The sequence below is a fragment of the Dipodomys merriami genome, unplaced genomic scaffold, assembly GCF_024711535.1.
Source record: "Dipodomys merriami isolate MVZ:Mamm:240054 unplaced genomic scaffold, mDipMer1.0.p SCAF_49, whole genome shotgun sequence".
In the NCBI taxonomy this organism is placed as follows: Eukaryota; Metazoa; Chordata; class Mammalia; order Rodentia; family Heteromyidae; genus Dipodomys; species Dipodomys merriami.
Genome location: NW_027206057.1, coordinates 5,753,688 through 5,772,161, shown reverse-complemented (window position 1 = coordinate 5,772,161; position 18,474 = coordinate 5,753,688). Strand labels below are relative to the sequence as shown.

The 18,474-nt window shown below is 37.6% G+C and overlaps 1 protein-coding gene across 2 annotated transcripts in view; it reads left to right on the top strand.

Annotated features, from left to right (window-relative positions):
- The window catches only part of Dnah7 (dynein axonemal heavy chain 7), a 206,171-nt gene that overhangs the window by 89,022 nt on the left and 98,675 nt on the right, over positions 1-18,474 (top strand). For both annotated transcript variants that reach the window (XM_069995693.1, XM_069995692.1), the window contains exons 28-33: positions 5,113-5,325; positions 8,391-8,489; positions 11,469-11,717; positions 13,071-13,220; positions 15,634-15,816; positions 16,539-16,715. In XM_069995693.1, the coding sequence (XP_069851794.1) occupies positions 5,113-5,325; positions 8,391-8,489; positions 11,469-11,717; positions 13,071-13,220; positions 15,634-15,816; positions 16,539-16,715 (1,071 nt within the window). The remainder of the gene's footprint in view (positions 1-5,112; positions 5,326-8,390; positions 8,490-11,468; positions 11,718-13,070; positions 13,221-15,633; positions 15,817-16,538; positions 16,716-18,474) is intronic.

Here is an 18,474-nt window from a genome sequence, read left to right as displayed (position 1 = left end):
TTAGTAAAGCATGGCCTTTGTTTTCTATATCTTCGTAAGCCATTTCATATTCTTTCATGAAGAATCCATGTTCGCAGCTAATGGATAAAGAATTACAATATCCTAAATGCCTTGTACTGCTCCCAGTGGTAGACTGACAACGCTTCAGAATAAATGAACAATTTTTCTTTTCTACCATAAAAGCTTTTGATAAGACTAATTGCTGCCAAGTATTTTTGCATTTCCACTTTATGCTCCTTTATATGTTAAATCAAGGTACTTTTGAAGGAAGAAGGTATGGCTTAGGACAAAAATGAATAAATCCCTTAAGAAGCATTTTGTGGCTTTTCTTTGCAATTTTCTGTTGCAAAACCTTTTTTGTAGCAATTCTGTTATGCATTCACTTATGTTACTTTTTTATTCAGTAGGATCAACCTCTCTATATAAATATTTATAAAAGCAGGGATGGCAAAAGCTTGGGAGTAGTATGTAATAAAAGCTGGAGACCATCATAACTGTGGCTGCAGAGTGTTCTACAGTGTGCCCATTGAAATAATCGCAAAGAGTCACATGGCAGGGCTGGGGATGGTGGCTTCTTCTTCTACACTGAGCCAAAGTTTCTTCTCCAATTCTGATAGCTCTTTGTTGTTTTTGTTCCTGTTGTGCTGTCTTCCTGGCTAGAGCTGCTACAGAACATCTGTGTTCCAGTATATATGTATAGAAATTCCTAACAAGTCACAATGTATTCCTAAAAATAAAAATAAAGCCAGCTGTGCCCCAGAAAGTGTTGTTATTAGTCTCAGACTCATCCCTGAGCCCTCCCTGGCATTTACCTGGTGAGTCGGCCAGTCAGCCCCCCCCCAGTACGCTGCTCTGCTGGGACTCCTGCAGAGTCTCTGGCTGCACCCCACACCTTTAGTATTTCCACCCGCTTCTCTTATTTTGACAACTTGAGTGTCATCCAGTTTTTTCTCCCCCCTTGTTAAGAACTATATTCATCAGAAAGTAGGTCTTTCCATGCTTAATGATTTAAATCTTTTGTGGTACTTGCTTTAAGGATGTTAATACCATAAATTATTATTTTTGAACACAGCTGGATGTGAAGGATTTCCATTTAAAACTGAGTGTTTTTCTGTTGAAGGTGATAAAATTTTGGCACAAGTGTGCATGGATTTAACCTTGTATTTGGCCCAGGAGGAGTTTGCTCCTCAGGTGCTTGTGTACAGTGTGCTGGCTAAGGTTATTTCAACTGTAAGTTGGGCAAACATATTCTGTGGAAATCAGGCCTTCTTCCTTTCTGTACCCTTCCTCTCCTGATGCATCTCTGCTGCTGCGTGGAGTGGTCACTCCACAGTGTATTTCTGAGCCACCTCAGGGTACCCAAGTGTCTACCAGTTAGCAGAGCCTGAAGCTGCTTCACAAGCTCCACCTCAGGGCTTTCCCCTTTGCAAATGAAGATAATGGGAGAGGAAGAGGGGAACTGATAGATGGACTTGTGTTGAGTTTTATTTATTTTTAATCCCTCTCCTCAAGTCTGCTGGTCTCTGAGGTTAGAACAGTAGGGCAGTATGAGGTAATTATGCCTAATCAGGTTGTGATTCTCTCCTAGCAGAATGGAATGTTCTGCCTCCACAAGAACTGTTAGGCTTCATAGACTTGTCTTGTTTAGATTCATAATTGCCCACTATACTGTAACTCATCTTTCAGTTCCATGTATTTTTGTTACACATTTTCTAAAATAATAAAGCAATGTGAAATATTAGAAAAATGTTTGTGTGGTACAGGGGTCTGACCTCAGGGCCTTGTTCTTCAAAGGTTGGCTCTTTGTTACTTGAACCACTCTTCCAGTCCTGTTTTTGCTTTTTTTGAGATACATTCTCACAAGCTTTTCTGCCCTGGATGGCCTCAAACAGATCCTTCAGCACTTAGCAGGTGGGATCCACCGGCATCTGACTATTTTCTTGGCATAGTCTATGAGAGCCTTATCATTAGGACCTAGTGCATATGTACTGCCATTTCCCTGCATCTGTCTGTCAAATGGGGCCTTCCTGGTTTCATAGTCCCACGGCTTTCCACACACTAATTGCTCTCTCTTGAGTGTTGTGCTAAATTGTCACTTTCCTGCCTGACATATTAATTCGTTATCATCTTTTAAACTAGCAGTACAGATGTGACCACCTGGGTGATGTCTGTGGAACTGGCAGATGTTTGGAGCTGATCCATGCACAGAACTGTGGGTTCTGCGGGGCCTTCTTGTCAGGCAGGGCTTCAAAGCCTCCGTTAAGCTCAGTTAGACTCTTTTCCTATGTTCCTATCACACATCGTTTGTCCTACCAAGCTCTGAGCATTGATCCTACTGCCATGAGCCACTTTTGCTTCCTTGGGCATGAATTAGCCACCAGATCCATGCCTTCCCAGGCTCTCATGCAGTTGGGGGGGGGGCACATGACAACTTTGGAGCTGTGAGGAGTGATGCGTAGCATGAGTTCCCCTCAGAGAGATCCTTTCACAAATTCTCTCTCTTGCCGTTCTCTTTCAAATATTCTGTGATGCACAGGTAGATGAGAAAGTTCAAGGGTTGTATACCTTTCTTTAAAATTTTTGCATATTGGGTAGCTTTCACATATGTTGGTAACGTGGTATTTCATGCAGATAGTCCCATTTTAACATTCTGTTACATCTAGACAAAACCCACATATTAAATAATTCTAAGCACATTTCTATTTCAGAAGCTACTTGTTAGGCTAAAACTATTACAAAGAATCAATAGTCATTGATCTGATCCAAATACTTTTAATATGAGCTCATTCTAGACCCTCTAATGAACAAAGCCAGTAATTTCATGAATAGCTTTCCAAAGAAACTGCAGGGTAAAACACCTTCATGGTATTCGGGAAAAAGAGCAAAATGGACCCTGAAGTTTTCCTTTCACTCATCAAAAGTCAAAACTTGTTCCCAAACTCGTCAAAATACCTGTGAAATCGATTTCCAGATCCTTAGGAAAAAATAAGTGGAAGTCATGGTTAAATGTTTAGGCACCATCCTCCTTCAAAGAATAGGGCAGAAATGCAGGGCAGTAGTTCTCATTTCTTTCTATTGAGTAAATATTATCTGCTTATCTGTCGATTATCTGCTCACACTGACTACATTTAGGGAATTTATTCAATTCTGGGAATGTTGCCTAAGTCTGGGACTTTCTTTCCTTTCCTTTCCTTTCCTTTCCATATCTTCCTATGGAATGTATGTCCTTATTTCTTTTTAGATTCATGCAGATAGTCTCATTTTAACATTCTATTACATCTAGACAAAACCCACATATTAAATATTTTTAAGCACATTTCTACTTCTGAAGGTACTTGTTAGACTAAAACTATTATGAAGAATCAATACTCATTGATTTTTCAAAAGCACAAATTTCTTTTCAGATTTGTTACTATTACTAATCAACTATCTTTAACACATCCAAAATCAAAGGATATCAGCGCATCTCATGTCAGCACATCTTGTGGGCAGCATGCAGTTAGCATGGTGGAGAACTGCTAATGAATGGAACATCAGGAAAAGCTCTTGATTACTTGATTTTCTTTTTTGCTCTTTTGGTCACTAATACGTGTTTCAAAGCATTCTACAACTCTATTGCAAAGTATGGACAGGAATTTGGGAACTGCCTTGTGTGATCAGAGGCAAACCTATAACTCACAGTACTGAATGTTGACCCCAAATTACTAGAAATGTGTGTTATTATGCAAAGACCTTACCTAGCCATAGACAGGCTGATTTATAAATTCAATCATTCTCTCTGTCTCTCCATTTCTGTCTTAGCCATTGAAAAACTAGCCATTGAAAATTTACCTTTTTAAAAAAGGTAGAATCTGGAAAGTAATTCTCTTTCATTTTTTTCTTCATGCATGTAGTAGTTAGAACACTAAGTATATTTTTGACATTTTATCAATTTTAATAGTAAAAACAGTAGTACTTAAGCCTCTTCCTAGTAACTTAGATAATACATTTAGAGAAGGAAAACTTGGAAGAGTCATAATAAATCACTTAAGACAGTTGTGGGGTTTTTTTTGTCTACCTTATGTTTTTGGTAATTCAGTTCACTTCCAGAAGATATTTACAAACTGTATGAATACAATTGTCATTCATTGTAAGAACTTTTTTCCTAGTTTTTTTTTGCTTTTGTACAAGAAATTCTTGTGTTAATATATGAGCTATTAAAGTGAGACCAGATGCATTTTAGTATTCTAAGCCTACGTTTTCATATTTATTCTTTTAAAATATCTATCCAATTTTATTTTTAACTACCACTCATGGCATTTATTTGCCTCACAATATTTAAAATGCTATGAGGATACATTATCATTATAATTTGGAAAATTAGTTTATTTCTAATAATAATGACATTACTCACTTCAAGTTTCTCTTTCTATTATTATGCTTGCAGAAGGACTAGCTGGTGACTACAGACATTTAGAATATCTCAAAATGTTTTATTTATCTTCTATAGTCTTGTTTTTAGCAGTTATCTGATTAGCCTCAGGTTATGTACTTAATTGGATCCTTAGCAAATATTGATTGAGGCCCAGCCTCCCAACAGCAGGCACTTTCTCAGCTCAGGCAAGAAGCCAGACTTTGAGACACTCTTAACAGACTTAAATACTCTTTTTATTGTTTGTTTTATTTTTATTTCAAAATTTTAAAATTTGGATTATTTTTTTTTCTTCTGACCAGCCCTGGGGCTTGAACTCTGAGCCTGGGGCTATCCTTGACCTCTGAGCCTGGGGGCGTTCCCTGAGCTCCTTTCCTGCTAAGCTAGCACTCTACCACTTGAGCCACAGCACCACTTTCTGCTTTTCTGTGATTAATTGGAGATTAGAGTCTCCGGGACTTCGCTGTGTTATCTTTAAGTAGGTATTCAAAGGTGTTTCAATTCAACATACCAATTGATCAATGTCACCCCTTCCAGTTTGATATTCTTTCTCCTGTAGCGTGTTACTTCCCACAAAGAATCTAACATCATCGATACATAATATTTAGATAGAAAAGAAAAGGCCTTTACAAAACTTACTGATATATTTATGATACGGCCTTAATAGCAAATCAGGCTTTGCTTTCACCTTTGCCCCGTAGGCTCTCTTTCGGACAGTAGCAATGATGGTGCCCGACTATGCCATGATTGCGGAAATCGTCCTGTACTCCTGTGGGTTTGTCACTGCCCGGCCCTTGTCAGTGAAAATTGTGGCTACATACCGCTTGTGTTCTGAGCAGCTGTCATCTCAACATCACTACGACTACGGGATGCGGGCTGTGAAATCTGTGCTCACTGCGGCTGGGAACCTTAAGGTACAAACACAAACCCCTGCTTTCACTGTATTTGATGTCGGTATAATTTGTGGAGGGGAAGGAAAAAAACAAATCATTTAAATAGGGATACAGGTGGACCCATTGCAACAATGAGATGTACAAGTCGTTATGTCGAAAATGGCCTTTACAACTTTGGTGGTGGTGGGGGGAGGATTGGGGGAGGGGGAGGGAGGGAGGATGGGAAGGGATGGGAAGGGAAACAAAGGAGGAGGCTATAATGCTTGATAAGAAATGTACTCATCTTGTCAATGTAATTGTAACCCCTCTGTACAGTATTTTCACAATGAAAATGTATATAATAAAAAAAAAAACACAAGTACTTCCGCTTGTACATTTCCCGTTTGCCAATCTTAGGACTGTGGTCTGCACGGAGGGCTATTAGCTAGTTGGTTTCATTAACGAACTGAATAAAAAAACTAGAGTTCAAAAATAATTTATTAGCTGGGCTCTGGTGCCTCCAGCCTGTAATCCTAGCTACTCAGGAGGCTGAGATCTGAGCATCACCGTTCAAAACCAGCCCAGGAAGGAAAGGCCTTGAGACTCTTATCGACAGTTAACCACCAGAAAGCTGTGGCTCAAGTGGTAGAGGTGAAGAGCTGAGGGAGAGTGCCCAGGCCCAGAGTTCAAGCCCCACCACCAACCAAAAAAATTATTGTTCACACATAAAAAAGAAATTTTATCGTGATTTGTAAATCTTATCCATGCAATTTTTAGTGATTTAGGTATGTTTCCATAATTTTAAATATTCAAAACAATGTATCACCAATGAAGAAAAACTGCTTACTATTGAGAACTGTTTTGAAGGCTTTATTTATATAGTCTTAACATAATTACCAGTTACATCTAACTCTGAAATAACAGTACATAGTAATTTTACAGTAAAATGTTTTCACTAGTCTGGTGCCAGTGATTCAAACCTATGGTCCTAGTTACTTGGGATGCTGAAAATGGAATAATCGGGATTGAGGCTATTTTATGAAGAAAAGTCAGTGAGACCCACTTCTCAAACCATAGTTGGTCACAGTGGCACATGTTGGTCATCCCAAGCCCCATGGGAGGCTGAGATGAGAAGGATGGTGCTAGGTCAGCCTGAGCTGAAATGTTTGTGAGATTTTAGCTCCATAGAAGGGAAGTTGGAGGTTGTGGCTCTCACTTGTGATCTCATAGATGATGGAAAGCCTATAGTGAGTGGATTGAGGCCCAGGCATGTGCCTGGAAAGAAGAGAGACCTTATCCAAAAGATAAAAAGTGAAAAACAGTGATACTGCAAAGCTCTAGGAAGCACAAGGCTCTGAGTTCAAACCCTCAGTATTAGCAAAGAAAAAAGTTTGCACTTAAAATAGCCTAAGCTACAATATATAAACATGAAAAGTCCAAATACTTTAGAGACTTGGATAGCTTTTTAAAATATTACTGTGGAAGCATTGAGTGAGAAGCATGAAATACAACTATCCATTATTAGTTTCTTTATGAAGGCAAGACAGCCTCCAGTTAACAGCACAATGAAAAATGTGACCTTGGAGTTTACAAGATTTTCACATTCAGGATTTGTAGACAATACAAATTTTAAAATATATCCTACATGATTGAGAACAATGGCATACATTTTTATCTTCTGTAATAATGCTATCAAGAATTCTGATATATAGTGGTGATATTCTATTTCACATTAGCCTAACATAACTTAAAATTATAGGATTTTTTTTGCAATAAACAAAAGTGCCTAGAAGCAAAAATTTGTATTAACCTTGCATGTCAGGATTGCTTTGTGGTCAGATAATGCATTCATTGTCCTAGTGGATGTCATCACTGAAATCTTGACTATAGAATGAAGCTATTAAAGTTAGGCTGCAAATGAATCCTGCAAATGAACACCATCATTCTTTGTCAAAAGCTAATTTAGAGTTGCTGAATGTTTGGGCTTGAATATTTTGAAGTTTGTTTCTATTATAGCAAGAGACAGTTTCAACATTTGCTTCAAAATAATAGCCTCTCAAATAACAAAACAGGCCATCTGACATCTAACTCATTTGTGGTTGGATAGAAAACAACACCCAGAAAAGCAGGATTTGCGTTTTCATCTGGAGCCCTAGAGATTCATAGATGGCTGAACCTGACAGATATATGACTGTAGATGTTGTTACATTATAGTCACTTAAGTAAGAATAAAGAATTGGCTAGGTAGAAGTATTTTAGAAAACCAAAAATGACAGAAAGGTTTATAAAATCAATACATGATAGGAGAAACTTTGGAGTGACATGCATTAAAGTTGGGGAATACAGGTTTTTGTGTATCCTATGAACATTAATCTGAGTAACAAGTTCAACTTCAGTCAGATTCTATAAAAACTAAGGGCATTATTTAAGAAAGATTCAGTAAAGATGAAGTACTGAAATAGTGACTTCAAATTTGGCATGCAAGAAAAATGTGTATAAGGATGAAAAAATTGTAAACAAAGTAAACCTCATGAATATTGTGACTAGTTTAAAAAATTACTTAAATTGTCTCTTAAGAGACACTTAAGTTGTCTGTTAAGTATGTTTGAATGAACATTAGCCCCTGTCAAAAAATAAAACTACACAACAAAACTGTATGGAGTATTGATGCATTATTAATGTAGTTTTTGTAAAAAGCAAAGAAAAGGTGCAGACCTCTATACTCCGATAGTCTCAGCATCAAAATATGGGCAAATGAGTGAGTGTTGTTCATATGGTTTCAATTCAAATACATTTTTTTCAGAGTGATTTCCTTCTTTTAATGATTCGTTTCACAGCACCAACCTAATGCTAATATTCTCAGCAAGTTCTACCCAATGCATAAGCAATAGCAGCTCCCAACCTATATTGAATTGTGGCCAAAACCCTCACTGCAGTTAATTCAACCGAAGTAAATATCAGTTTCTGTAACTAAAAACAATCTGAAAAAAAATGAAGAAAGACATACTTTTGCATTTATTTGCCTGTTTGTGTATGGGTGAAACACACAAAAAATGATGTATTTAGCGGATGTCAATAGCTTCATTCATGATTATGTTTTCTTACAGCTGAAATATCCAAATGAAAATGAAGAAATTTTGCTGTTCAGGTCTATTATTGATGTAAATTTGCCAAAATTTTTGTCTCATGATTTACCACTCTTTGAGGTAAGAACACTTATAATTCAAATACAACAAATCTCTTATGATAATGTGGCATTAACCAAACGTCCAAGTTTTCAAAACTTCCGGCAAGAGATTTTTCACTATAAAAGACAGCGACATAGTTCATAGAAGTATAGATCATGTTTTTAGTTTTTATTTAAAGTGCGTCCAGCTGGCTTTGTTGCTTTAGATGACTTTTAACAACTTGAGATTTTTAATTACAATATTTTTTTTCTGCAGAATATAATGAGCACACAAAAGTTATAAAACATTTACTTGTAAATCCCATGAGAATCGAGGCTCTCTGTGAAGAAAAGTAATTTGCCTAACACTGTACGGAATCCTTAGTATAAATTAGGGATTTGGTAAACATTTGTTGAATCACTGACCAAAGAAATAAAATAAATAATGTTAATTCCCTTAAAAGAATGGGATGAAAAAAAAAAAGAATGGGATGACTTTGCTGAAGTTATTTTTCAGGATAACTTCACATAAGAACTAGGCTTGAGAGTCATGTTTTTTGGGGTTTTTTGTTGTTGTTTCTGTCAGTTGTGGGGCTTGAACTCTCGGCCTACATGCTCTCCCTTAGCAATTCAGCTAAAGGTGAGCACTCTACCACTTGAGACACAGCACCACTTCAGATTTTCTGGTGGTTCATTGGAGATAAGAGTCTCACAGCCTTTCCTTCCTGGGCTGGCTTTGAACCGCAATCCTCTGATCTCAGCCTCCTGAGTAGGCATGAACCACCAGCACCTGGCTGGGAGTCATGTTTTTTTCACAATTAGACTATGATTGCTTGAAAGGAGGGAGTATTAACATAATGTTTAACGTTTCTGTGATCATTGGATGCCATTCTTTTTTTTCTTTTCCACATCAGATAGAATCAAGGGAGCAATGTGGCCCTCTCAGTCTTCCCGAGGAGACATTTAGATTTAAGCCTGTAACGACCGATACCATGGCTGCCGTGGGGCTGGGAGAAGAGGGGCTGCCACTAGCATGGTCTGGTGTCACTAGCGCTCTGTAACTGTCTCTACCAATTTTGTCTCGTCATCCTGAAGGGAGTTTTCTTTAGCATTTAGAGTGAACAGTGCCGGCATTTTATGCAACAACTCAGAAAGGAAAGATGTATTCGTGTACTGCACAGATTTTGCAGGAGCAAAGGCTGTTTTCAGAATATAGAAAATATCACTCACACGGTATTTTCACAATAAAAAAAAGAAAGAAAAAGAAAACACAGCTCACTAGGTGTTTTCTCATGCAGCTGTACATTCATTCAAGACACATGTATTGAGCTGTGCTTCTCTAGCGAAGCAAGCTTGGCATTTTCAATTTCTCTTGGTGCTGCAGGACACAGCCAAGGCACTAGGGCACTAGATAGCTATAGACTGCCCCAGAGTGACCGCAGGATATCTCCTTGTATTCCCAGGTCCACACCAGACACCAGACTGAGGGCTAGGGGGTCTGGGGTGAGAGGCAGTTCTGAGTTGTCTCCTTTCAAGGACATTTTTAAACCATTTGAACCATGTGACAAAGTATTATGCTCCTGATGTGAACTAGCAATATATGTGGCGAGGGAACTCCTGGGAACAGGACCCAGGACCTCACACGTGCTAAGCATTAAGTCTTCTACGGAACTACATTCCCAGCCTGGACCCATATGTGCTTTATCCCTTTACAAATAGTAATTTCTTTAATGTTCCACATGACCTAAAGGGAAAAATGGAGTCATTATCATTATTTTACAATCGGTGTAACTGAGGAACAAAAATGGTAGATAACGTATATTTCTGGTGAGTACACAAGGAGCAGGGATTTGAACCTCGTAATCAGGCTATAAGGTATTTTTAACCCCCTCAGCTTTGTGGCTATTTTCTTTTCTTTGCCAGAGGGAAAATTGCTTTGGAAACTCGTATGAACTTTTTTCTTTATCAACATCTAAGGGTCAAAATTTAGGAGTAATTCAGTTGGTAACACAAATTCTGAAGCAGAGCTTGACTGTATGATCCCATTCTCAACACCTCTAAAATTTAGTTTGTATTTTCAAAGTAAAAAGAACTGCCATGTCTCATGTAAGTTGTGATAATACTCAGAAAATACGACTACCAGCTTATAAGAGCCTTAGACACTTGTTTTCTTGTAGTTCCAGAGCTAGAAGCTTGTCTGGAGCCGTGGGAGAAGCTCTAAAGTCCCGGAGCAGCTCTCCCCGGGCCCCATCCTGGCTGCTGGTGGCTCCTTCCATTCCTTGATTTTCAAGGCTTATAATTGCTCCATGCCAGTCCCAAATGACTCCGTCATGGTGCAGCCTGCCCTCCTCTATCTCTGTGTCAGAATCTCTCTTCCTTTCTCTTATGTAGATCCCATTGACTGTATTTAGTACCTTCCTTAACTCAGTATGACAGCTTAACCAATTCCATGTCTAAGATCCTGTTTTCAGAATAAGGTTGTATTCTCAGGTTCTCAGTTAACAGGGAATTTTTGGGGACATGACTCAACTGCACAATCTACGTAATAACTACCTCTGGAGTAATTTTTGCATATATGTAGATGTTAATTAAAGTTAATTATTTGGGAGGAGCTAGTTGTCCTAGCACTATTTCCTGATAACTCTTCTCCACTGAATTACCTTTTCACCTTTGTTGAAACATCAACTATTTCTGTATATATGGGTCTCTTTCAGCACTCTTTATTCTATTGGCATATTTATTACCTTTTGCTTATATGACAGTCTTAATAATAAGCTTTGAAATCACATAGTGTTAGCAGTCCAGATTTTTACTTTAAAGTATCCTAAAACGAAATATAAAACTTCAAGCTGTAAAATCTCTAGCAGAAAAGGAATAATGATTGGAGCCATTATTACTTAGTGACTTCACTTCCATCTGTATTAAACATGTGTATATTTCAACCAATACAAAACTATTTACTTAGGTATATTTACTATGCATATATAAAATGCAACATTTCCAAATTATCTATCATCAGGGAATTACTTCGGATTTGTTTCCTGGGGTGAAATTACCAAAACCAGATTACAATGATTTGCTGGCAGCTATCAAAGACAATTGTGTGGAAATGAATTTGCAAATGACCAAATTCTTTTCTGATAAGATTCTTCAAATCTATGAAATGATGATTGTGCGCCATGGTTTTATGATTGTCGGCGAACCATTTGGAGGAAAAACTAGTGCATATCGTGTGTTAGCTGGAGCACTAAATGATATATGTGAAAAGGTAATAAGTTATAATGCATAATTTACTTTTAGCAAGCTTTGTGCTCATCTTTAATTTGCTAGTTTGTGTTGTAAGCTCTAGAAGTATTGGGGAGAATTGAGTATCTTATAGCTCTACAGATAAATAACATAGTAGATAAATTACTATGAACACATGAAACATGGAGAATTTTTAGGATAAATTGGCATATGTATAATGGCTGTGATGTGTCATGCATGTGGAAAATCCCCATAGAATTAAAACAATGACAAGAGTCTTTTTGTTGTTGGTGGTGGTGGTCATGGGGCTTGAACTCTGGGCCTGGGCACTCTCTTTAGCTGAAGGCAAGCGCTCTACTTCTTGAGCCACAGAGCCACTTCCAGTTTTCTGGTGGTTAATTGGGGATAAGAGTCTCACAGACTTTCCTGCCTGGGCTGGCTTTAAACCATGATCCTCAGATCTCAGCCTCCTGAGTAGCTAGGATTACAGACATGAGCCACCGGCGCCCAACTAAGTGTCAGTCTTTAATATAAAGTACTGACTTTACTTTTAGCTTAGTGTATTAATATAAACTAATCAGCTATAACATTGTGTACATCAATATTAGATGTTACTAATAGGGGACATTGTTGTCAAAGAACATTTGGAAGTAGAACAGTTTTGGAATCTAGACTTTTTGTTCAATTTTTCAATATTCCTAAAACTTGTCTTAAAAATATTAATGAGAAAAAAGAGTATGCTCCAAGATCACTAGCATCTCTTGTAAGAATGTCACACACCAATTTTAAGAGTTCTAGCTCAAATGGACAATTGTTATGTTCTCCATCAGAAGTATATATTTCTCTGCATTTTTATATCTTTAATTGTTTTTCTTAGAAAACATTTTGTCACAAGCTTCTGCAATTATATCCCACAGGCCAAATTTAGCCAAAGTCTATTTTTATAATGTCAGTGAATTAAATTGGTGCTAGCATTTTTAAAAATTAAAAAATTAAAAAAGCAAAGCAGAATGTGAATCTGAGAAGTATTTATTATCTAACCTTTTACAAAAAAATGCAATCCTGTGTGTAGTTTAAATTTTCAGGTTGTGTAAAATGTGTGCTAATTCCTATGGATTTGTAAGCTTTTAAATACTATCATAAATAAGACTTTAAAGCCTTATTTTTCCATTTTTCATTGGTATTGTAAAGAGAATACAATTGATTTTTTAAAATACATTTATTTATTTTGTGCACTGGTTCCCTGTTAAATCCATTCCTTTCTTCTGGTAGTGTCTCTGTAGATTTCTTAGGATTTTCTAGAAATCATGTTTTCTGTGAATATATAGAGAACTCTTCAAAATAAATAAATGATGGAATGTCTTTTTTCATTAAGGGGCTAATGGAGGAAAACAAGGTTCAAATAACGGTTCTAAACCCTAAGTCTGTCACAATGGGCCAGCTGTATGGCCAGTTTGATCTGGTGTCCCACGAGTGGTCCGACGGCGTCCTTGCTGTCAGTTTTAGAGCATTTGCCTCATCTATGGTAAGTACTTACATTCTCATGTGCATATTTTTAAAAGATCATGATGACTTCTTTGACCAATTTCTGATTTTTTTTCAGTTATTTCAAACACTTGTACTTATCACTTAACATATTGATCAAAATAGACATGACTGGATCATCAGGGATTATTTCTGGTAAATGGCAATACTTGCCAGAGGTCCATGTTAAGAGGCACCTTTGCCCGGTGAGGAAATGAAATAATCAGAGAGCGGCATTTCCGATTCCCTCTCCCTTGCTAGATGATTCAGGAACACGGATATCTAAATACCATAGTCCTTCCACCTATTTGGTAGTGTTTTTCCTTTCCCCATTCTTTGAGCTGCTGCCACTAATTGTGAGATATAGTCCCATGCTCTGAGAGAAACTGCAGATCTATCTTGAAAAATGATGTCATAAAGTTCCAACACTTGCCATCTAGTAGTTTAGGAAGAAAATTCTGCCTATGGAAGCAGAAGAGAAAAGCAATGTATCAGCTTCTGCCTTACTTACTCTTGGCTTATTCTCAGTGTTTGTTGCCTGTGTCCATGAACATGTCTACAGACCAAAAAGTATAAACTTAGTTGTCATCTTTCAGTTGGTTCTCCATTGCAGAGTGTGATGGAATCATACAAGGAGATACGGCTGAGGCTTGTAAGAAAAGGGGTCTGGACTGGGGAGAGCTAATTTGTTTATTAAATAATTATCTTTATAAATGTTTTCTTTATACTATACATCTTAGATTTGATGTTCTTTGCTACTTAAGGACCCAGTTGGTGGACCATGACTCATGGCTCAGTATAGGTACAGAAATCTCAGTTCTACTCTTTATTGGCAGAATGACACGAAAAGCAAGTAACACATAGCACCAACTTTCATGGTAGCAAATATCTCTCTGAGGATTGAATTTAACCTGTAATGTGAGGATCAAATAATTTTCAGGGCACAGGTCAAGCAGTCTGAGGTCTGGAGCCACTGATGTAGCTTCTTATCTTCTCTCTTTCCACATTGTTCCAGAATAATATATGACATCTCTAGATAATGTATACAGTCCCAATGTTTACAAAGAAATAGTCCCGAGAAATCTCTATTTTATATTCAGTTACATAGCTTACCTTTTTCAGGAAACTGCAGTTTTGATGGCATTGGGTAAATTATCCAGTCATCCAACTCACTAACAGTAGGGCCAAATGAAAAGAAAGATACTTTTGATTATGATGTTCAAGGTCATATTTGCATTGTAATGTTTCCCAAGTGAAAGGTAAGAGAAATGGCAAGCACACAGCTTGATTGAAACTTGATCTTGAGGTGTGTGTGTGTGTGTGTGTGTGTGTGAGAGAGAGAGAGAGAGAGAGAGAGAGAGAGAGAGAGAGAGAGAGAGAGAGAGAGAGAGAGAGAGACAGACAGACAGAGAGAGACAGAGAGAGACAGAGAGACAGAGAGACAGAGAGACAGACAGAGAGACAGAGACAGACAGAGACAGACAGACCGACAGACAGACAGAGAGACAGAGAGAGACACACACACAGAGAAAAAAACAGAGACAGAGAGAGAGAGACAGACAGAGAGAGAGAACAGCTCTCCTAGGTTGCCTTCTCTGAGAAAACTAGTTCTGAATGTAGGTGCAGGTGGCTTGAACCCAAAGCAGACCCACAGTCTTGTCATGAGTTGTCTGTGGGACTGAGACTGTGCTATAATGAATTTAAATCCTTCATCTTGAACTTACTTACAAGACAAGAAGTTGAATTATCTGGAAAAGAGTACCACATACTTTTACCTTCTGGTCAATTTCTAGGCACTCCTTCATTTTTTACAGTCTGGAAGATGTATAAACATTGTAATATTTATTAAATAGTTATGAGTCTATGAATGTTATATTGATTTTAATATCATATACCATTATAACACAAGTTTTGCCCAGGAAAAGCATTATAAGAGTGTGTATGTGTGTGAATTCACTTAATAGAGGGAAGAGAAAGTTTGGTTTAGCACCCAAGAGTAATTAATCTGAATAATAAAGTATTATTAATGTGCAAATGAACAGTAATCTGTGAATCTCTAAATACAGACATATCTGAATAAAAATTGTATTTCCCTGCCTTTGAATATGTTCTAAAACATTTGATATAAATTTGAGTAATATGAATTATAAGGAAAGATGTTAGGTTTTTGTCTTGTCCATAGCAAAAAATAGCTTTCCTTGATATAACATGTACATATATATAAATTTATACACATAGATTATATATTTGTATGCATATATTTACCTATATACGTGCATATATACTCCATTCAAAGTTACCTTTATATTTCATGGTAAAATTACCTCAGTTATATTATGAAATTTTAAAATGTTACTATTGAACTGTTTCTTTTGTCTCAATTTTGCCCTTCATTGACCATATGCATAAAATAGACTCCAGATAGGAAGTGGTTAATTTTTGATGGCCCAGTTGATGCTGTATGGATTGAAAACATGAATACTGTGCTAGATGACAACAAAAAGCTGTGTCTGATGAGCGGGGAAATTATTCAAATGTCACCACAAATGAATCTGATTTTTGAGCCAATGGATTTAGAAGTTGCTTCCCCTGCCACTGTAAGTTCTCAGTTTTGACATCTTCTTATAGATTTTGCAATGTTAGAACTGTCTTATTTACTCATTAGCTTTGACTTTAAGTGAAACTTATTGGGAGAATTTATTATAAAAGTGATCTATGATTCTCATGGGCAGACATCTGTTGGCATATCTGGGCAAATGGACTGATCAGGCTGTTTCTTTTGTCTTTTTTGTTTTCCTCTATTTGGTTAAAAAACAGATCACAAAAATTGAGACCATGAAATTTTATAAATATTTTCCCTCCCAACACCTTCCTGACAGTGCTAAGAAACAGATGTGGTGAGTCACAGAAAAGCCAACCACTGAGACCAGATCTAGGGCCCAATGTTTTGTTTAACTTCGCACTTAACCCCTATGTTTACAGTGATCAGATGGAGTTTTGTTTCCCTTCCTTTCTGTGAGTTTAATGATTAGCAAGAGGGTCTTAGGGTCTTGTTCTGTCTTGTCCATCATGCTCTATGTCAGGAGCTGCAGTTACAAGAATGGCTCAGGAAATAATGAACCATGCTCTTGAGATTTGCAGAACTGTGAACCATCTGATGACTAGACAATTAGGTGCTTTGATGAGCTAGCTTATCTATGATAGTAAATCTCTTCCTCTGTCATCTCTTGACTACTTGACTTATGTCTAAGCAGACTGACCTGTACAAGGCAAACGTTACCTGTTCTGTCTTAGTGGTAACCAATGCTTATTTCTCCAGGTGTCCAGATGTGGTATGATCTACATGGAGCCTCACATGCTTGGTTGGAGGCCGCTGATGTTGTCCTGGATCAACATTCTACCTCCTTCAGTCAATGCTATACAAAAGGAGTTTATAATAGGCTTATTTGACAGAATGGTTCCTCTTTCTGTTGAATTTATTAGAAGGCATACAAAGGTGAGAGGAATAAGAACTTTAAGATAAAGAATATAAACATTAAGATAATAAACAGGTGACGGGTGAGTAGAGTTAGTCAGCCTCTCTCAGCCTCACTTCCAGAGGACTCTGACCCTGAACTTCTCAAAGACCAAACTCCAGCTGGCTCAACATTTTCATTGAACCCTGAGTGTCTTTTGCACTGCCTCGGGTGACTCGATGCCATATACGGCCAGACGCCACTTTTGTCCGGTGGGAGGATAAACAGAAGCTGTTGTGGGCAGGCTCTGGGTGGACACAATGGGAGCCTGTAAACAATGTATGGAGCGTGTGCGTCTGTGCTGCGACGAGCTGGCGTGCAGAGCACTGCCTTGTTCTACTGCACCTGACGCTCAGTGTGTGAGAAGCCTGTGAATGGAGCAGGCCAGTCATTCCCACCATGCCTGGTCTTGTCTTTGGAGAGGAACCACCGTCACAATGGAAAACTCATGGTAGCCAAGTATATTCATCTTAATGTCTTTTTTTTATCATCAACTAATGGATAAAATATTTATAACTTTTTCTTTGCCTATTTAATCTTTTTTTTCTTTCTTCATCTTTGTGAGGTAGCCTTACTATGTCATTCAAGCTGGTCTCTAACTGTAAAACCTTCCTGCCTCAGCCTCAGGATCACAAGTTTGTACCACCAGGACTGGCTGCAGCCTTTTATCTGGTGAAAATGAAAAGATTTTAATTCACATAATGATTCTCGAAAAATATTAGAAGTGAATCAATTTAAGAAATTGAGAAAACATTATTCTAAAAATAAAATAGTAATTAACGTGTGAAAGAGGGTGAATAAGGTCAAATGCTGTATGCACATGTGTGAGAATGGAACAGTAAAGCTTACTGATTACTTTGGAAGATAGGGAGAGTGACAAAAGGATAAATCTGATCAAGGTATAGCATATGTATATGTGAACATGTCAAAATGAAACACCCTGTCCAGCTAGTTGATGCTAATAAAGTAAGTGGGAAAAGCAAAATCCCTAAACGCCTGTGTAATGCTGACTGGATAGAGAAAAAAATGTATATAACAAATGTTATTTATGATGGGCTGTTGTATTTAAAAGTTTTGTTTTATACGTTTCTTTACTTTTCAGATTTCCAACAATAAGTCAGTTTGTGGTATAAAGATTAGAAAGAGATATGAAAGTAGGAAAATCTGTTCTCTCGTTCACTGTACCTTAGGTTAGGAGATGGGTAGACGAGACAGAGGAAGAGGGAAAAGGGATAAAGAGAATGAAGTCTGCCTGAGTTCTTGAAGCACCATTAAGACTCTTAACCCCTTTCCAGCAGCAAATTACAGGCATTTAATTACAGGCATTAATTTCTACATTGGAAAATGTTGGTCAGAAGTCTTTCAGAAATCCTTTGGCTCAGGAACAAACAGGAAAATTGGACTGATATTTCTCCTGCTGTTGGAGAAGGACTGCAGGCAGATGTTTGGCTCAGGGTACAGATTTGGAGAATGGATTTTAAAACCATGTTAGCACACAAATACTCAGATAAAATCTGAGGCCAAAGGAGAAAAGTAGAGGCTGGAACCTCAGGTGGATCGACTAGTGAGTTAAGCAAGATGATAGGAAGGAAGAAAAGATTTTATTAAGGAAGTTGTCCAAATTACGGTATGCTACTAGGAAATGAGATGAAGGCAGCAAAAGGGCAGACTTACATCCCACAGAAGTGGCAATTGATAATATGGACTGTCTTTAGCAAAAGCACGCAAGTGGGGAGACAA